The sequence below is a fragment of the Mastacembelus armatus genome, chromosome 5 (genome assembly GCF_900324485.2).
Source record: "Mastacembelus armatus chromosome 5, fMasArm1.2, whole genome shotgun sequence".
In the NCBI taxonomy this organism is placed as follows: Eukaryota; Metazoa; Chordata; class Actinopteri; order Synbranchiformes; family Mastacembelidae; genus Mastacembelus; species Mastacembelus armatus.
In genome coordinates, this window is record NC_046637.1 from 16,330,377 (window position 1) to 16,352,660 (window position 22,284).

A 22,284-nucleotide genomic window follows, 5' to 3' on the forward strand; every position below is an offset into this window, starting at 1 on the left:
ACATTCCTCTCTCTTACCAACTAACGTGTTCTATTAAACCTATGTGAAGATTTGTACTTGTGCACATTTTTAGCATCCAGGGATCGGGAACCGCTTTGCTTCTCAAAATAAACCCTGCTTCACATTACAGGTCCAACAGGAAAACAAGACAAGTAACTACTTTAGCAAACCAGTTAATGAAATAACCTGAACACAACAAAATAGCGTGGTAGCAGTGTGCTCCGCTTTATCTCTATGGTCTATCCTCTCTCTCCTCTTGTCTTCTTTGACATCACACAAAACACAAATACCCTTGGAACTGTCTTCATGGAGACCCTAATTTGTGCATCTTATCTGCTGCTGAAGCTATATAGTTGTCCCAAACCTGCATTGGTTGCAGCAGTTATTCTAGTGACTGTCATGTATTTCAGTGTGCTTGTGTGTATGTTTGGGGTCTTGAAAGGGGGAACTGGTGGTGACAGCTGAGTACACATTGACTGAAATGACCTGCACAAACCCCCTCTCTTTCTGCCACATCATCCCCCTCCTCTCCTCTCATAATGATGCATTGTCCACAAAGTACTCTGTGACCAAGTGAACAACAGGGGCCCATGGGGACTGTGGGACCAGTCTGAGATCCTCTAGGGGATGAAGAAAAAAAGAATTGCTACAGGATCAGAAGCACCGAAGTTTGAGGAATCTTCAGGAATGAACAGTGGAAACAAAGCAGTAAGTTTGCTGATATTTTTGCATGTCATTTTGTTTCCTGGTGATTTTCAGGCCGATGAAGATCATGTTTCATCTCAGTGCTGAGTTACAATGACAGTAATAATGATTTGCTGTGATAGTTCGAATTAAAAATATTTTCATATGTTTATCTCAGTTGCAGTGGCTGGTATAATCACTGCTGGACTTCGTAATTTGTACTGTTCAGATATCTTACAGCACAATGAAAGAAGTGCAAGATTAAGAACTGCTCTAATTTTACTGGTGTTTTCTATACTGTAATGTGTTGAGTGAGAATTGTGTATTACATACTTCAGTTCATTAGTATGAACTTAACATTTGTATGTACAATCATTGGTATTTTATCTGTGATTCTATAGGGTGTCAGTGGTCCTAATAGCTTCCATTTAGATATGCTGAAACTGTTATGGACCTGTGTCCGCTAGTCAGTAGTATGAAACTAACCAGTTTGCTCTCCAGTATAGCCATGAGTCTCATATGCCTTTCTATGCCATCTGTAGAATCTTCCAGCAGGCTAACACTCATACAATCCTGTCAGCTTTCAGTGCAAACATTCCTCAGACAGTCTGACCAAACAGTCAGCAATTCACCCTTGGCTCAGCAATCACGGAAGGATTATGAGCACGATTGCTAGTCATATTGTTAAAGAATCTTAGATAGGCATGAGTTTATTTCTGCTCAATTTGACAACCTAGGTCCTAATTATGAATTTGTAAATGTAAGAATTAGTTAAACTAAAAGAAACTGTGAATTTATTCTTAAAGGGACCATCCTGCTATTTAAGAAGGCATTCACAATTATTCTGCTTTGAATAATAATGTATTTCTTGTATAAACATTTTTCTGTTTTTTATTGAAAAACTACTGATTTTTGAATATGTATATATTGTTCATTTTCAAAATTTTATCTGGTTAAAACAACATGTCTTCTACTTCACTGTAATACCTACTGTCACTGTATGTATGTGGTAGACATCCAAAGCTTCCAAAATACAAATCATGTTTGTATCTCCACATCTTGAAGATTGAAGGTAAGCTCTGAGACAGCTTCCCTGTAGTGGTAAACTCTACGTACATTGTTCTGACTAAGAAACAGAGTCCAACACAGTTATGTATTGCATAACTGGAATGGCATTCTAAGGAGAACCTTTCCTGAGCCCTACTTCACAGCTTTTCTAATTTTTTCTGATTGGTGTTTTCTTTTCTAGTCAGTGACCTTTCAGCTGACTGAGCCCTTGCATGCACTCTGCCAACAATACAACCGTTGTTTGAACAATGTGGCATGTATCTAGGTTATTGTCTTTAAGGTGGTGTTAAATACTCCATTTGCAGTGTTGTAATTTGCAAGATAATAACAAACAATTAATTTACAAGCTCTTTCATGGTGTTATTTCTATTAGGGCAAGAGAATGTGGATCCAACAGTAAATGAGCAAATACTAGTTAGATATGTGAAATACACTGGAAAGTTAACTCAGGTCTTAACAACAGTAAATCAATTGACCCACATGATTGATTGGGCACAAATTTTAGGCCAGATGCCCTTCCTGAGGTAACCTTCTCAATTTACTCAGGCCTCTCCTTTACCAGGCTCGGCCCAACTTAGCTTCCAAGATCTGATAGGATCGGGAACTCGCAGGATGGTTAGCCACTTCTGGCAAGTAATCATAACAACTTAAAATTAAATCCATCAAATATTCAGATGTGTATCACAAATAAATTCTGTCAGACAGCATTATAAAGTACGTTTTTTGATTTTGACTATCCAGCCACCTAATTTTTGTTAATCATGTTTTAAATCCTGTAGAGTGTCCTGAAAACTGTACACTTTCAATTATCTTAGATTTGAATGCAACCTTTGACACAGTTGACCACATTACCCTTCTAAGTAGTTTATGTTTTCTGGCAGGCATTCAAGGAACTACCTTGAAAAGCTTTGCTTTATATCTTAGTGACAGGCTTTAATCTCTCATAATTATACTTCCTCACTGGCTTGTCTTAAATATGGTGTCACACAGGGTTCAATCTTAGGCCCAGTTCTTTTTACATTCTATGCTATCACTGGGCTCTACTCTTAGAAAATATGATGTATCATTTCATTTTTATGCAGATCAAACACAAACTCAACATCAACTCAATTCTTCTTTAAATCCAGGTAATCTAGACCCAATCAATTCCATTGCTGGCTGTTTATTTTAGGGCCTGGATGGCAAAAAAAATTAAATTCTTAAATTAAATGACAGTAAGACTGAAGTAATTATGTTTGGTAGGTTATTCAAAATATAAGTGAAAAGATAGCAGCTCAGCTGGACCTTTTTTCTTCCAATAGACTTGACCAGGCAAGGACCTTGGGGTGATTTTTGATCATAAGCCGAGCTTTGCTGAACACATCAATTATCACAGTAAAAAACAGTTTCTTTCAGCTCAGAAAACTAGCTAAAGTTAAGTTATTTCTGTCATCTAAGAGTCTAAGAGTGGCAGCTACAGTCCTTATTTCGTCAAGGCTTGATTATTGAAACCCCCTCTATTTCAGCAATAATACAGCCTTTGTTACTGGAACATAGAAGAGTGACAGCATTACTCCCATTCTCAGATGACTTAATTGGCTCCTTGCTAATTGATTTCAAAATTCTTCTTATTTAGTTTAAAGCTGTGTTAAACTAAAAACTTACTACTGGTGTCTTCCAACAATACGTATGTATGTCAGTCCTTAGTGGGGGTCACTGTTGTTTAATTATCGTGGAACTTTATTGCTTCTGAATTTTTGCGATTGTTCTGTTTTTGTAACTCAAATATTTTCAAATATGATTAGCAATATATTTATTTAAAAAGTTACATTATGCTAAACCTCACAGTAATCACCAAACTATTATACACAAATCATACTATTGATTTGAAAAGCATTAGATCACATATTACTTTCTATTGACTATATCAGTCAAAATGGAATACATCAATGTATGAAAGGATACTAACTTATAGAGTTAAAGTTAGGGGTCAGGGTTAGGTAAGGTCATTTGCTTTTTACTCTTTTTTCCCACAGATACAGAGTACAGTTTCATACATCTGTGGATAAATACCCACAGTAACCTTTTGTTTTTAATGTTTATCAGGTAGAATGTCAAGGAAACAGGTGAAGAGGAACAGGTTAAGTGAGATATCCATGACAAAATATCAGCAGCAACTCAAAATTGATTTAATACTAAAATTGCAAATGACAGAAGCATTTTAATTTTTAATATTGTCAAGTCTCTCAGCAAAGAATTTTTTTTCACGATCTGAAAGAGAATGTTGAGGAGCAAATCTTTCAGGAGCATCTGTCTCATTGACCGAATAGTGCTGAACATACTGGGAAATGAAACCATTCATTCTCTCCTGATGTTTGCAGATTGTCTCCATTTTTAAGTTGAGGATGTCTCTGCATTCTATGATGCTGGCACTTGCCTTGGTCCTGGTCTTCCTTCACCCCTGCCCTATCATGACAGCGCCTCCAGGTCAGCCAGATGATGAATCTTTTAACCTGGAGAACTATGATCTGATCAATGAGACAGACTGGGAGAACCTGGTCAGCAACATTGATGGAGACAGTTATGATTATGATGACCTGGACCAAGAGGTGAGGACATGTTTTATTAGTGGTTTAAAGTAGTAGTTATTAGGAATGTATATTTGTAGAATTAATATTTCAAGCAGAGGGGTACCTTGTCTCTACTAGTTCTGGGGAAGCAAGTTGATAGAAGCATAATAGGAGTGGCAGTGCTTCTTGTGTATCTACACAAAAGATATTCAGGCACAGTATTGAGGTGTTTCATAATTGCTTAATGACCAATACAAGGCACTGTAATTACACATGTAAAACATCAAGAATCCTTTCATGCACAAAAGCACCAATAATCATACATAAGAGAGCTGTTTCCTTTTAACAATTTAAATAAAAATCATTTTCCATCTGTTGAAAGTACCATGTAGACTTGTAGATTATTAGGCAGTTTCCATTACAAGCACTGAATTAGTATCTTTTGTCTCAAATTCTGCTATCATTTCCACCTGCTTTGAAAATAAATTCTGGTAGCACCCCTCATGAGGTAGTTCTGAACTAGGTTTCAAGTGATTGGTCAAGCAGCTGTGACATTCCTGTAAGTCCTCATAAGCCATCTATTCTCTTTGTTTTCTCTGACACCTTTCTCACAAAATATGTGGGGTACTTGTGGGGTACTTAACACAAACATGCGCTGTCACCGAGCCCCTTTTCCCCACACGTCACTCTAAGTCACGGTGACAGCTACATTTTCCATAAGCCAACATGAACATAACCCAGTTCCCACAACATAACCCAACTGTTGAATACTCACATGTTTTACACAGGTCCGTTGATGAGGAAGTACACAGAGGCGGCTGGGTGGTTCAGCTGATTACAGGTTTTATTAAAACTATACAGAGCGCTCTGGAGATCAACCCTCATGTAGCACACGGAGAGATCTGAGCTATAGAATGTATATACCTTGTAACTTGGCCACCGCCCTACATGCCAGTACTTTTCCACAAAAGGAATTCAAACTATTACCATATATGGAGTTGTTATTCCCTTATGTCTCCCCTATAGTAAAGAGCGGTGACCCTGTCACGTGTCTAAACCTATAGGATTACACTATACTGCATTACTAGTCACAGAGTGTGTCTGCATTCCCACACAACCTAACACAGCAACATTGAACATGACAGAACATAAACACGGTGTTAACCGACAACTAAGATTTAACAACACCCATAATGCACCTGGCCGTCAACTGCGACTGCCGGGTCATTACACAATGAAAAACAAAATACAAAATACAAGGCAATGCTAACACTAGATGCATGCTGGGCATTTGACAGAATAGAGTGGAATTACATATTGGAATTGCTTCCCAGATATGGACTAAAACATTACACCAATGGATTTCTTCTGCATTCAGCTAAACATTGCCATTTAGCCTATGGAGCGAGCTAAACATAAAAAGGGATTCAGCAAACACTTCCACAGAGCTTTACTGAAACATTGCTTTTAAATTCTTTTTCCCTTTTATTTTTCTTGTAAAACTGAAACAACAGAAACAGAATAAAGTGCATTCAGACTCAACATGAACGCAGAAATGACACATTGAAACTCTGCCATGTAAATCCCCAAATTCACGGCTGCAATATTAGCAACGGGTAAACATAGCACACTCTAAGCTAACAGGCCAAACTAACTATGCTAATTAAGCGACAGACTAACTACTTGGAGAGTTACGACAACCACTTAGCAAAGTAAGGTATTAACACGATAAGACATTTCACACGAAACTCACAGATTATCATCACATGTAGGAATAGATTGGGTCACGGCACATAGGACTTCTTCATCTGAGAGCTTGCATAACAAAAACCTGTGCTACTTTACTATATGACCACCAGACTGACTCATTACCATAAACAGATTAGGACGTGTTAGCCTTGAAAGTAAAAATGACTGACATATGATGTAGATTATACTATCCATCCATCCATCCATCCGTTTTCTATACCCGCTTTTTCCTGAATCAGGGTCACGGGGATCTGCTGGAGCCTACCCCAGCTCTCTCTCGGGTGGAAGGCGTAGATTATACTAACCAAACCAATATGAGTGACAGAACACTCCCCATCTGATGTCTGAAAGATGTCATACTGACTAACTCAAACCCACTGTTTCAAAGGATATGAAAAGTCTGTCAAGTGTGGTCTAAGACACCAAAAGAACAACTTTGTTGATAGGTCTAAGGTGCAGTGTCTGTTTCCCGTTGTGGATGACCTTGACTTCGATCTTCCTTACTCTGTTGTCTTGGCTGGGAAAGGTCTTTGTGACGAGCCCGAGAGGCCAGTCACTCCTGGTCTCCATCTTTAAGCAGAACGACATCTCAGACTTGTAGATTGGGTTTTGGTGTCCTCCACAATATGACCACCAGAGGACCTCGTTTTCATAAACAGATTAGGAAGTGTTACCCCTGAAAGTACAAATGAATACGAACTGACATATAATAACTTATGGTGTAGATTATACTAACCAAATCAATATGAGGGACAGAACAGGATCCAACTATTGTATACAAATCCATCCATCCATCCATTATCTATACCTGCTTATTCCTAACCAGGGTCCTGGGGATCTGCTGGAGCTTATCCCAGCTCACTTTGGGTGAAAGGCAGTAGTATACCCTGGACAGCTCACCAGTCCATCACAGGGCCACACAGAAACAAACAACCACTCCCACTCACACTCACTCCTATGAGTAATTTTAGAATCACCAATCAACCTAATGTATGTTTTTGGACTGTGGGAGGAAACCAGAGTACCCAGAGTAAACCCACGCAAGCATGGGGAGAACATGCAAACTTCACACAGAAAGGTCCCTGTGAAGGTTGTGAACCCAGGCCCTTCTTGCGGTGAGGCAGTGTTAATTTCATGACGAAGTATTTTCGTTATAATTTCGTCAACAAGTTTTCACTGACGAAAACGAGACGTTAACTAAATAAAAATTAAGTGATGACGACGAAAACTAAATAAAAATATATTGAAATTTTCGTTGACTAATAAAAACGAAACGAAAATGTAAGGGACGTTTTTAGAAAAGATCCAATCAGAATTAATCTTCTTAGACGCACACGCACATTTAAAAAGTAACAGATCCACCTAGTGACGCAGGATGCGTGAGTACATGACATCATCAAAGCCTACACTGGGTTTCTGTCTGACTTAAACTACTGTATAATGAAATAGAAACAGCTGGGAGAAAACAAAGAGAAGATATATGGGTCAGTTTCATCTTTGATGCAATGGTATTACTGCTAAATACAGTTTTTCTCTTAAATATTAAGAGTTATATTAATAACTTTTGCTTTAAAGAATGAAGAATGTCATATGCAAGTTATAAACAATGCATATCTAATTTTTGGTCTTTTATGGAAAGGCCATATTCCATATATATTTAATGAAACTTGTTTTTATTTAATTTTAATTTAGAATATTTTGTTAGTTTTACTAAATGACACTTAAATCAAACCCAATATATTTTAGTCGACTAAATCTACAGTAGATTTAGTCGACTAAAATCTTATGCTATTTAGTTGACTAAAACTACACTAAAACTAAAACAAAGCAGATGACTAAAATATGACTAAAACTAAAATTGCATTTTAGTCAAAAGACTATGACTAGAACTAAATTAAAATCTGCTGTCATAACACTGCTGTGAGGCAATGGTGCTAACCACTCAGCCACGTGCTATACTGTATATAAATCCTACTGCACAAATTTTAACTAATGACAACATATTCAAAACCTTTTTAATCTACAATGATCAACCGGACAGGGTTGTCCTACTTTTCACATTAGTAATAGAACATTTGGCCCTAGCCATGAGAGCACACCCTGCAAAATCAGTTATCAGAATTGGAGGAAAAGATCATTTCATTTCTTTATTCATAGATGATATAATATATTTCCTGACAGATTTAATAGTTTTCCAAACTTGATGAGGTTAAAAGAAGACTTTGGAGAGTTTTCTGGATATAAAATTAATAATTCTAAATCAGTATTAATGTTTCTCAATGAGGAAGAGAGAAAAAATCTCACCAAAAACATTCCATTTACAACAACTACTGAAGGTTTTAAATACTTAGGTGTTAAAATTCCTCCAGAACTCAATAAAATAATTCCACCAATTTATGATCCCCTGGTAGACAAAGTCATGGAAACATTAAACTGATGATCTAATTTACCTATATCTATGATGGGATGGGATATATTATAAAATGACAATCTTACCTAAATTTTTGTACTATTTCTAGACACTTCCACTGCCACTTTCTGCTTTGTTTTCTGACAAATTAAAAAAGTTGTTCAGTCAATTTCATTTGGAAAAATAGGAAAGCAAGACTCAGTTTAAAGTTACTATATATGCCTTATAAGAAGGGAGGACTTCAGTTTCCCAGTATCTCCCATATAACACATACAGCTACCCAGCTAACATCAGCTACACACTATTTTTGTACAACCTCACCCCCAGCATGGGTAAGCATTGAACAAGAATCCATTCCAGAGTTACCTTTATATAATTATTTATATTCATGAGATGTAAAAACAGTAAATATGTATAAAAAAATCCCTTCCTGAAAAATCCAATTCCAATGTAGCATGCTGCACACACACTCTCTTCACCCCTATTTGGGGTAATGAACAGTTTAAACCTGGTAAAAAAGATGGAGAGTTTAGATCATGGAATGTGAAGTCCATTCAGAAAGTTAAGATCTGCACATGGACGGTGTGTTGCTTACTTTCGATCAATTATGTGAAAAATATAAAATTCCCCAAAAACATTTCTTTAAATATTTACAGTTAAAAAAATTACGTCATCCAAATCCAGACGGATTATGTTTGTCCCACAGTTATCAAAAGTAGAAGAAGTCTCTTTTGGACATTTGACATAAATGTTGAAGCACAGGTATTGCTACCTGCTAGGCATGTCTGCCTGAAGCACCTCTGCCAGTGCCAATAGGCCAGCTGCAGGATCGTCAGCCAGGAACCACCTTTCACTGATGTTTCGCTCCTTTAATCCCGGAACATCTCGAGGTGGTGGAGCAGCGGCAGGGACGTCTCCCTGCCACCTTCTGCAGGTGCCCCTAGGATCCTGTTTGCCCCACCCCTTGTTCTTTCTTCTAAGCCATAATCAAAAGCTTCCCTTTTCTGCCTTTGCCTTTGTGTACATCATATATCTGGTAATTTTCCAGACATATGTACTAAATGTCTAAATGAAAAAAGAACCATTCTTCACTGTCTATGGGAATGTCCAAAGATACAAAAAATCTGGAAAGATGTCATCAAATGTCTGTCAGAGGTGTAATAGGAATCAACATCCCTCTAAATGTTAAACTATGTGCTGGGAATTTACCCACTGGGCTTCACACAGACAGAAACAGACTAAACTCCTGGGCTTTGGACTTCCACAAGCTAGGAGAGCTATTTTACAGTATTGGAAGAGTATGGATGTGGATGAAACGGTGGATAAAGGAATTTTTGGCATGTATTGGTCTGGAAAGACTAATATATATTGCTAAAGGAAAACGGAAGCATTTTGTGTACCTCTGGGAACCATATATGAGCATTATAGAAGCTGGAAAGGACCTCATCTGTAAAAATGTTGGATCATTTTAAATTCACATTTTTGAATTCACATTTATTTATATACATTTATTTTAAAACATTGCATTCCATTGGTACTTTACAAAAAACAGAAAAACTCAACAAATCCCTTATGAGCAAGCACTTGGTAACAGTGGAGAGGAAAAAACCTCCAGCAGAACTGGGCTCAGTTTGGACGGCCATCTGCCTCAACTGGTTGGGGTGAGTGGATAGAGAGAGAAAAGAACAGAAACAATGAACAACAAATAGACACTGCAGATTGGTGGGGCCAGTAACTGCACATCAGCGATATACAGCTCCAGGACCAGGGACACCTGCAGAAGGAACAGAGAGAGAGGACAGAGAGAGAGGGAGAAAGCACAAACTAGGGGAGAGAGAGAGCACAAGGTTAGTGACATTCAATGGTGGAATATAGATGTGAGGAGGGAGGAGAGGAGGAGAGGAGAAGGGAAGGGAGGGGAGGGTTAGGGTAGGGGAGCGCAGTGCACTGATGGTCCTTGGTCAGTCTAGGCCTATAGCAGCATAACTAAGGGATGGTTCAGGGTTACCTGAAGCCAGCCCTAACTATATGCTTTGTTAAAGAGGAAGGTTTTAAGTCTAGCCTTAAAAGTATAGAGTGTCTACCTCCTGAACCTAGACTGGGAGCTGGTTCCACAGGAGAGGAGCTTGATAACTAAAGGCTCTGCCTCCCAGTCTGCTTTTGGAAACTCTGGGAACCACAAGTAGACCTGCACTCTGAGAGCAAAGTGGTCTATTGGGATAATATGGTACTATGAGGTCTTTAAGGTATGAAGGAGTTTGATCATGAAGGGATTTGTATGTTAAAAGAAGGATTTTAAATTCTATTCTGTATTTTACAGGGAGCCAATAAACAGAAGCTAATATAGGAGAAATATGATCTCTCTTGCTAGTTCCGGTCAGGACTCTGGCTGCAGCATTCTGGATTAACTGAAGGCTTTTTATGGCGCTACTGGGACATCCAGATAGTAATGAGTTATAGTAATCTAGCCTTGAGGTAACAAATGCATGGACTAGTTTTTCTGCATCATTTTGAGACAGGATGCTCCTAATTTTGGCAATGTTGTGCAGGTGAAAGAAGGCAGTTTTAGAGATTTGTTTTATGTGTGAGTTAAAGGACATGTCCTGGTCAAAAATGTCTGTGTAAGTGGTCTGATAGCTGCTTAGCAACAGCTTTTTCAAGGATTTGAGAAATAAATGGTAGGTTGGATATTGGTCTATAATTAGCCAAGACTCCTGGATCAAGACTAGGCTTTTTGAGTAAGGGTTTCATTACTGCAGTCTTAAAGGCCTGTTGTACGTAGCCTGACACTAGAGATAAATTTACCAAGTCTAATAAAGATGAGTTAATTAATGGCAGGGTGTTTTTAAGCAGTTTAGTCAGGATGGGGTCTAAGAGACACGTTGATGATTTAGATGAAGCAACACTGACGTGAATTCAGAGACATCTATGGGAGAGAAGCAGTCTAAACATAATTGAGGTCTTACAGATGATTCAAGAGCTACTGTAGTAGAAGATTCATTTATGGCAGATATATATAATTTTATCTCTAATAGTTGTGATTTCTTTGTAAAGAAATTCATAATGTCATCACTGCTGAGAGTTAAGGGAACACTGGGCTCAACAGAGCTGTGACTTTTTGTCAGCCTGGCTACAGTGCTGAAAAGAAACCTGGGATTATTCTTATTTTCCTCTATTAGTGATGAATAGTATGCAGTTCTGGCTTTACGGAGAGCTTTTTTATATGTTAATAGACTGTTTTTCCAGGCTAGATAAAATTCCTCTAAATTTGTGGAATGCCACTTCCTTTCCAGCCTTCGTGATGCCTGCTTTAAGGTACAAATATGTAAACTGTACCATGGAGCTAATCTCCTCTGATTCACTAACTTCATTTTCAGAGGGGCTACAGTATCAAGCGTTTCACATAGTGAGGCTACAGCACTGTCAACAACATGATCAATTTGGCAGCTGCCCTCCACTGTGTTGGCACTTGGCATAGATGTAAATAAAGATGGAATAATTTTCTCAAATTTATTAATAGCATTGTCAGATAAACATCTGCTGTAGTGGAATTTTCTTCCAAACGCTGCATGATCCATTATCTAAAATTCAAAGGTTATTAAAGAATGATCTGACAAAATAGGATTTTGGGGAAAAACTATTAAATGTTCAATTTCGATGCCATAGGTCATAGATCAAGGGTGTCATTGAAACAGTGGGTGGGTTTGTTAACATTTTGAATGAAACCAATTGAATCTAATATTGAATTAAATGCGGGGCTGAGACTATTATTTTCAACATCTACATGAGTGGTTAACATCTCCCATTATAATGATGTTATCTGAACTAAGCACCAAACTCTGAGTAAGGGACAGGTAGACAGTACACAATGACAAGTAGAACTGCTCTCTAAGAGTCAATTTGGTGATCAGTTATCTACAGATCAGTTATTTACTAATTAACTTTACTAACAGAGATTTAGACAAAAGAGACCTGATATTTAATAATCCACATCTGACTTTTCTGTTTATCTGTTCAATAAGAGGAGTAGTCTTAATTTTTATGAGGTTTTTATGAATAACTCTTCTTGTGTTAACTTCTGATTTATTTGATTTATATGTTCGAGGGGCAGACACTATGTGGGTTGAGGGGGGTGAAGGCTCTAAGGAAACTGCAGAGAGGCATTTTAGAATGAGTGTCTGCGTCCTGGTCCCCACTCTGGATTGTCAAACTTTAGCTTGGCTAATAAACTCAGCCAAATTTCTAGAGATGAGAGCCGCACCATCCAACGTGGAATGGATGCCACCTTGGATGGTACCAGACCTACCAGACCAGATTTTCCCCAGAAAGTGGCCCAATTGTCTATGAAGCTCACATCGTTTGCTGGACACCACCTAGACAGCCAGCCATGGAATGACGACATGCAGCTAAACATGTCATCGCTGGTCAGATTGGGGAGGGGTCCAGAGAAAATTACAGAATTCGACATTGTTTTGGCAAAATTACACACCGACTCAACATTAATTTTAGTGACCTACAATTGGCGTAATCGGGTGTCATTGCAGCTGAGGTGATTAACAATCTTACGATATTTACGATTAGCATTAGCCAGCAGCTTCAGGTTTGACTCAATGTCGCCCGCTCTGGCGCCAAGAATACATTTGACTATGGTCACTGGTGTCTCTAGCTTCGCGTTTCTGACTATGGAATCACCAATTATTAGATTCAGTTTCTCAGCGGGTGTGTCGCTGAGCGCGGAAAATCTGTTAGAAACGTGAACAGGCAGGTGATGAGCCGTGGGCTTCTGCTTGGGAGTATGTTTCCGTTGGACCATCACCCAGGCTAATTCTCCGGGCTGCTCCGGAGCTGCCCTTGGACAGCTAACAGACCCTGAGCCTGAGCTCAGTGGCTCCACACCTGCTAACGGGGCTAGGCTAGCTGGCTTTTGTTCAAAGGTGCGGAGCCTCGCTTCCAAATCAGTGAATCATTTATGACCTATGTTACTGAGATCTAATTGTTCATTCTTTGTTTTGTAATGTAATAACAAACAAAAGCCAATAAAAATATTGAAGAAAAACAACAAAGTTCAGCCATGAAGCCTTTGGTTCTTTGGAGTCTGAGGGTTGATGTAGTGAGTTGCACTGACTTGTGTTAAACAGCCAATAGCATTGGCTTCAATTTGGTAGCTGTTCTGCTAATGACTCCAACAATGTGTAGCAAAAGAACACCTTAGGAAGTGAATTTATCTAGCTTTAGCTGCTTCATTGTGGGCAAGGCCATATGAGAGACACAGCATAATTGATATACAACTCTGATCATATGATCAGAGTATCAGTATCTATATATAATGGAGAATGTAGAGTTCCTAAAAGATATTCTGCTTTTTTTAAACTTTTTCTTTGTTACCCCTGTTGTGTAGTGATTTTAATGTTTTCTCTTTTGAAGTTAAACGAGTGTTTTCAAGAAATCAGATTGTTTACCAACATTACCTGCTTCATATGGTGTCTGCACCTGTAATTTCATATAAACAAATTCATTGTGTTATAACTGCTGCTGTCGCTTCTCCTTTCAACATTTCAGTCTGTGAAAGTCTATGTACATCATGATATCACACACTAATCAAGCTCCTCCAGGAGCCTTTGGGAAATAAGCTGACCTTTAAGGGAGCGTGTGCCTCTGCCGGCGTCAGAGACTGGGGAGCTGGCGTCAACAGTTGGTAAGCCAGCGGGGAAACCAGGAGAACCAGCTGGGAGCCCTGGTTAGGCGGCAATAAGGCTTGAAAAGCGGGTAGAGACTATTGGAGCAGGGCGAGGCATTGCCGTTTAGCCTTGTAGCTGGGGAGTTGCAAGCCCCTGCACACCTCCAGCAGGGTTTGTAAGGAGGAAAAAAACACCCAAGAACACCTTCACCCTCTGCGAGTACCTCCGAGTAGTTGTCAGCGAAGCGGAGGACAAGCTGTAAAGCGAGGGACTCCCCTAAAAAACACTCCCCGAGTGTTTTCCCAGCTGAATCTGCTGGGCCCATTATGGCCAATTCATTCTGTTACAGTATGTGGGAAAGGATAGGACCCAAGTGCAGATTAGGTGAAAGTAAAGCCTTTATTTATTGTAAACTGAAGATCACTGGAGTCGGGCAGAACGAAACTAAAACACTGCAGGACAATTTCCTCGTTGCACACACTGAGCAGGGCACAGCACGCTCTGCTCTCTGGTGATGCACCTGCAATCAATAACATACAGGGAACACAGCACACACACACACGAGGAAAAAGGAGACAGAAACACAAGGAACAGGGGAGAGGCTGGCACTGCCACCTCATGACATTTTATGTCACGATTTTGATAAACAGTGATAATGTTCTGTTCAGCAATATATACAGAAAGGTATCTCTGAATGACATTTTAAATGCACTCAAACTGAGAGCAGCACACTAATGTGCATAATTGGCAACCTTGAATTACAGTGAGCACTCATGTTATACTGCCACTCTGCCCCAGAATCAGCGACAGGCCCATGTTGCATTGTTACTGGGGGAGTACTTTTGTAGCACAGTATCGCTGTGTAGTCTGTTAACAACTTTATCACTCTTTTCCTGGCTACCCTGGGAGGACAGCTTGAGGTTGGCACCATAGCTCCAGACATCCCCTCACCAGCCAACCAGCCCACAACTCAACATGAAGAGGATGTGACCCTGTCCACTCTGCCTCCAATTCCTGCCACCCTGGACTTCAAGGCACCAGGTCTCTTTGGCCCTGAGACTGGGCTGGGTAGGTCAAAGCATTAACTATACATAAGTATAAATATACATATGTATAAATGTGTCTGTGTGAGCTTGGATAGGCTCCAGCAGATCCCCGTGACCCTGGTTAAGGAATGAGCGGGTATAGAAAATGGATGGATGGATGGATCTGTCTGTGTGCATATATGTTGAAAACCTGCTCCCTGTCTTTATACAGGTATGCCTACTTGCCTACTGTGTGTCTGTATTGGTGGGAGTGTGTACTGTGAGGACATGGGCCTGGATCAGATCCCACCACTTCCCAAAGACACCACCCATTTTTATGGACGCTTCAACAAAATTCGACATGTCAAGAACACAGATTTTATCAGCCTTAGTAAGACACAATTTGTGGACACAGCCAATCTACTGTACAGAAAAATAGAATATCACTTCTGATATAATTTTGTTGATTTTTACAGATAAGGTCCAGTCCATTGATCTAACAGGGAACCAGATCTCAGAGATGGATGAGGATGTGTTCCACTCTGTGCCACAGCTCCAAGAGTTACTGTTGGCTGACAATGACCTACAGGTCATGCCTGAGCTGCCAATCACCATGAAATGCATAGATCTACGTAACAACAGGCTGATCAGCCATGGGGTACATTCTGAGGGATTCAAGGTGAACAATCTCTACTTCTCTCTGAAATAAAAAACCTTATTTAATGTTGTGTTGTTTCACATAAAGGTCACTTTATTTGTCACATCCCCAAACTGTTAATTTACATAGAATTCATTCTGATATCCATGAATTTATATTTGACCTCCAAAAAGTGATTGGAAAGCAAATAGTTTTACTTTACTTCAATTTAATAACACTTTTGTTCTTGTGTAATATACGAAAGGTTTTTTTGCTTAAAATCTTCATAGCACGTGTTTAATGTGATTAAGACACAGTCCAAAAAAGGTGGCCCTCCTACTTGGGGATATCTTTATGTATTACTGTTATTGTGTGAGTGCTCTATTTCCTTTCTTGCCATGTAGGACATGAGCCAGCTGGAATTCCTCTATCTGTCCAACAACCACCTGGATTACATACCTACACCACTGCCACTGAGTCTGAGAGCATTACATCTTCAGGTAGTACATCCAAGATATATTTTTTAAATATATTTATGTTGCCTTCAAAGACAGATGTAGTCCAAAATAACCAGAATATATATACTACAATTAAAACAAGTATAAACACAAAGCTAATCCAACACAGTATAGCACTATCACACACAGAAATATATGAAAAAGGCAACAATGAATCCCCCGGTTTGACCCACTCTAACCATACCCAGTTTGATGTGCTAGTAGCTACAACCAGTAGAAACCTTGACGTGTCAACCAGATGGCAGTAACTCAAAACTTTCAAATTAAAGAATAATCATAGCTTGGATTTTATTTGCAAAGGCAGAGTAAAAATTTAAATAGCACGCTTTTATGACAGTTTGACTGACACTGTTTAATATTTTTATTCTGCTGTTGTATGCTCTAGTCTGTTATGTAAATATACTAAACTGCCTTGTAAATGTATATCTGAAATAAAATCCCTATCCCAAATTATATGCATTCAATACAAGCTGAAAATGAGAATGCTGGTATATTAAAATTCTTAATATTTAGCACATCGATAAATCATATATATAGCATATAGCACAAACAAGTAGTGAATATAAATCCCATCAGCAAATATACTAATATTATTAGGTAAAGACAAAATAAGAGTGGTGTACTCTATATTGCATCCACACAACATCCAACTGCATATAAGCACTGAATAACATTTTATGGCCCTTGTGGTTGAAAGCTCTTTAAGAGTTCGCTCCATTTTTCTAGTAGTTGGAATCAAACGTGGGGATTCAAAATGTGAACCCTGGCTTGTCTTGTTAACGTTCTGTGTTCCTGCTACCTGGACCTGCTCCATATAACTTTTGTTTCAAATAGGAATGTCACATTAATTGGAATAAATAAGATAAGGTAAGGTAAGATAAGATAAGACAAGATAAACTTTATTAATCCTGGAGAGAAATTCAGGTAAACCAAAAGTAGTGAAAGTAATAGGTAGTTAGTAGTAAGAGTAATTAGTAACAGTCAGTTCAAGTTGGTTAATTATCTGCAATCGGTGCTAAGGTGTTGTAGATCCTGATAGCAGTAGGGATGAAGGATCTCCTGCATCGTTCAGTCCTGCAGCTCAGTGAGGTGAGTTGTCCCCTGCAGCCGCTTCTCTGGTCCATCAGGATGTTGTGAAGGGGATGGCCAGTGTATTCTCTACCTTTTTCTATGTGTATCTCTCCACCACAGCCTCCAGTGAGTCCAGCCTCATTCCAGTCACTGATCTAGTTTTTTGCACCAGTTTGTCCAGCTGCCTTGAATGCTTCTCCTTTATGCTGCCTCCACAGCAGACTGCAGCATAAAACAGCACATTTACAACCATAGTTGGTGAAACATGTGCAGTATATTCCTGCAGACATCTAAGGACCTAAGCTGCCTTAGGAGGAAAAGTGGTTTCTGCTATTTTTTATATACTACACAGTGACCAGTCCACCTTCTTCCCCGGGTGTAGATATTTGCCTTCTTTTCTGGTTAAGGACTGCCTTGATGTCACTAGTGATCGAAGGACACAGAGTTTGTAGGTGTAACAGTGTCTCTACAGAAGTTGATATGTGAAACAGTCAATGCTGTTCCCTGAACCCAAAAGTCACAGAGAAACAGAAAAGTCCAACACAACTTAAAAGTAGACATTCTGAAGGGTAGCAGGTGGCCAGGAAACAGAACATCCAAAATGAAACCAAATTGATCACAAGGAAATGTAATGCACCAACAGGAGTGAAAGGACAAACCAGACACTAAGACGCTAACAAGACACACGTGAAAAAAATCAAGAGCTAAGGAAACACTTCACAACAAAAGTCTAACTACAGGAAACGGGGCGGATTGTGACAACTGTATTAATAAATTCATAATCAGTTCAATTCAACTTTTACTCTGGACTCATGGTGCAATAAAAAAGATAAAAACAGTCAATCCAATATTCAAATAGACTTACTAAAAAGACAACAGTACCAGTGTCTCCACAACTTTGACTGGTAACGTATTGCACTGAACCTAACATTAGTCAGACTCTGTTTTCAGACTAATTTAACCTACAGATAAATTTATACATGAGATTCCATAATAGAGCTTGCAAGGTGTTTATTCTTGCTGTCACAAACATTTCACTTTCACTAGTCCATCGAGGTTTCCTCAATAGCACCCACAGAGCATCGCTGTATGCCACCTGTAACCTCGGTAAACTGGCTGACTAGTATATAGAGGTGTACAATATAATTCAAACAAGGTCAACTTCACTTGGTCTGTACAAAAACCAAACTTACGAGAAAGAATATTTGCCTAAGCATATAACATTCAACATGGTCTATAAATATCATCATCATCAGTCATCCTCTGTGATAATATATCTCAGATATTTTACTTTATCAGTGACACAATCAATAGTATTTGACAAGCAAAAATCAGGAAAATTCATAAGTCTATCCTCTTTGGTCCTACAGATCATGACCACACTTTTAGTTGGATTATACTTAATGTCATGCTCTAAGCCATAATCAGAACAAATATTCAGTAACTGCTGGAGTCCAGCTGTAATGGGGGAAAAAAACCACTAAATCATCTGCATACATCAGGTGATTCAGAATTCGACCACCAGTCACACACCCAGTATTACAAGATTGAAACTGTACTGACAAGTCATCTATACACAAATTAAACAGAACAGGGGATAAGATGCCTCCTTGCTTAACCCCATTACTAATGTTAAAAGGTGCAGAAACACTGTTACCCCATTTAATTTACATAGTTTTCTGGGCATACTAATGAACCAAAATATGGACAACGTATCTAGGAATACCTTTTTGTATCAGCTTAATAAATAATTTCCTGTGATTTACTCTAGCAAAGGCTTTGGATGCATCTAAAAAGCACGTAAAAATTCTGATTCTTATATTTGTTTACAATCTCCTTTAGAGCATGTCTGTACCAAGCTTAGATTTAAAGCCAAACAAATTATCTGTACATTTGATGTAGTTTATCATTCTGTCCAGCAGGATTATTTCAAGTACTTTTGAGAGTACACTGGCTAAAGATATGCGTCTATAATTATCCATGCCGCCAACTCTCCTAGCTTTAACCTTCATGACAGGAACTAACAAAATAGTTAACATAGAATCTGGTAAAAATCCATGTACAAGAAAACCAAGGCATCATCATTAGTTAATCATGTTAATATATAAAAAACCCACAATGAACCTCAACCTTTGTATTAAATCAGCCTAGAAATATTTTGTTTGTTGTAAAAGAAAACCGCAAACAGTGCATTTACTTTTTCTTGCAATTATATTTACTGTAGATAGGTTTTATATTCATTCTTTTCTCTGCTTAGTAAGGCTACTTTGGTGTAGTTTTATTTTATTATATATATTTCAGTTATTTATCCACAACCTCCTGTCCAAACAGTAACATTACTTTTCCTCAGAACTGTCAATGAATACACTACTCATTCACACTCATTCACACACTATATAGATTTGAAACTAACCCAGCACAAATACTGAGTAGTACTGTAACACATTAGTCTTAAAACTTCAACAGTAGCTTTCTTTTTCACAAACAGAATAACAACATCCAGAGTCTTCATGAGGACACCTTCTGTAATCGCCATGATCGCAACTTTATCCGCCGCAACTTGGAGGATATCCGTTTGGATGGCAACCCCCTCAATATCAACCTGTTTCCCCAGGCCTACTTCTGCCTGCCCCGCCTGCCTATAGGAAATCAGTGACAGATGGCAGATGTTATGAACCAGGCTCCAGCAGAAAGAAATGAAAGCAAGAATATAAATTCCAACTGTAACGTCTGTTTTGTGTGAGTATTGGTTATGTGGGAAGAATTATGTGGGATTTGAGGGTTGTTTGTTAAATGCCAGTTTATTGCCAAAAATATGTAGGATTTGTAGAACAGCATTTAAAATATCCTGACACATGCCTTGCCTGATTTTTTAAAGGTGTACTGACTGTTTTGGATTATAAAGCATTATTACATTTTTTTCTAAATTCCTAGAACACTAAACCTCATTCTTGGAACAGAACTGTTAACTGTCTAAACTCGTTTATCTAATGAAGCACTCTATGCAAAACCTTAATGTTTAAACAAAGTTATGTTTTGAGATAGTTTGATTTACAAGTCAGAGGTTTTGTGAATACAGATTGAAAACTTGGTTTTCTTGTTATTGAGAAAAAGGGCAAAAGGTTTTTTAAAATGTGTCTTAGCAATTGCAAAAAACTATAGGCTGTATATTGCTGATATGTTAAGAATCAGCAGACACAATCATCCAGCAGACATAGCAAGACTCATGTGGAGTCATACATATACGTTTTGCACTGAAAACTGCTGCTGCAAATGAGTTTCATGAGAGTGGAGGCTGTGGGCTGGTAAACCAAAACAAAGAAGTTACAGTGTTGGTATTTCTCAAACTTACACACAGCTGTAGTATTATAAAGAGAACTCTCCCCTTTTAACCTGTTAAACCCTTGGCTATGTATACAGTCCTCACACCCAAGTTTACATCATTTCTGTCAAATTCAGATTTACACCATGCCTTATAGAGTAAAACACAGTTCATAATACATCAAGTGATGCAGATTTATGTCACCAATCAGGTTGACATATGAAAATAAAAGGAATGAAAATACTGTATGTATAGACTGCCGCCAGGTTTTGTTTGTGTACATTGTTTGGCAATGCAAGCGTTTGGCATCATTCAGAGCAGATCCTGCATCACATTTTCATTCATTCATTCATTCATTTGGCAAAAATCGATGAACATCATGCCTTCTGGAACCAATTAATCAGGCAAGTCCAGGTATGACTACAATATATTGTGCTTCAGATTTAGGGTTGGAATATGTTGGTTTACTGAGAAATACCATAATTTGGAAAATAATTGGTAAATCAGTTTTTCATACCTTTTGTGAAGCATTTTAAATGTTCTTTTTTTTTCCTGTATGGGTTTGGGTTTTCACCACACAACACCTGTATAGGTCAGTATACTGTATTATGTTAGAAGGACATTCTGTGCCACTGCCAAGATGCTGAGTGTAAAATTATATTAAACACATTTTCATTGATATTTTTCCACTCCTGCCTTTTTATTTCATCTGTAGATGTATTTATATCCTGTGACGCAGTGTTCCCATCATCACCAGTTTGTTATGCTCTCGTGATGTCGGTGGTGAAGGGAAAGAGTGAGGACCCAAATGCAGGACAAACAGGCAGGTTTATTCCCCTGGATCGTCCAGGGCTCAGGCAAACAAGGTTCTCTGCTGTTCGGCAGGCAGACAGGGAACAAAGGCTCTTTTCCGGCAAACATGAATCAAGGCAACTAAGTATTATTGGCATCAGTAGCGTTAACTAACTAATGTTCCGGCAGGGAACAAAGGGAGAACTTAAATACTAACACAAGACACAGGTGAAAGCAATCTACTGATGACAACTGAAACATAAAGGCACCTGGAACTAAACAGAACAGAAATAGGAAACTAACCAAAATAAGACGCCAGGCAGGGCTCAGAACTGGAAACCCGGTTCAGATCCTGACACAGTTATTAGACCATTACCACATTGACTTTGACTGATACCAAAATGACACTGTGTTATGCACAGTTAGGGGTAAATTGGATAATTAACAAACTATTAGATCTTCTTTTCCTTTCGGCTCCTCCCTTCAGGGGTCGCCACAGCGAATGATCCGCCTCCATTCAAACCTATCCTCTATATCCTCCTCACCCACACCAACTACTTCATGTCCTCCTTCACTACATCCATGAACCTCCTCTTTGTCTTCCTCTAGGCCTCCTTCCTGGCAGCTCTAACCTCAGCATCCTTTTATCAGTCTATTCACTGTCCCTCCACTGAACATGTCCAAACCATCTCAATCTGGCTTCCCTACCTTTTTCTCCAAAACATCTAACATGACCTGTCCCTCTGATGTTCTCATTCCTGATCCTATCCATCCTTGTCAC

The 22,284-nt window shown here is 38.8% G+C and overlaps 1 protein-coding gene across 1 annotated transcript; it reads left to right on the forward strand.

Moving 5' to 3' along the window:
* The first annotated feature begins 578 nt into the window (after positions 1-578).
* optc (opticin) lies at positions 579-20,090 on the forward strand. Its single transcript, XM_026307591.1, has 7 exons — positions 579-708; positions 4,113-4,340; positions 15,053-15,206; positions 15,396-15,554; positions 15,640-15,842; positions 16,205-16,300; positions 19,878-20,090. Exons 1-7 carry the CDS (start codon positions 628-630, stop codon positions 20,043-20,045), a joined length of 1,089 nt encoding a protein of 362 aa, XP_026163376.1. The 5' UTR covers positions 579-627; the 3' UTR covers positions 20,046-20,090.
* The last annotated feature ends 2,194 nt before the right edge of the window (positions 20,091-22,284 follow it).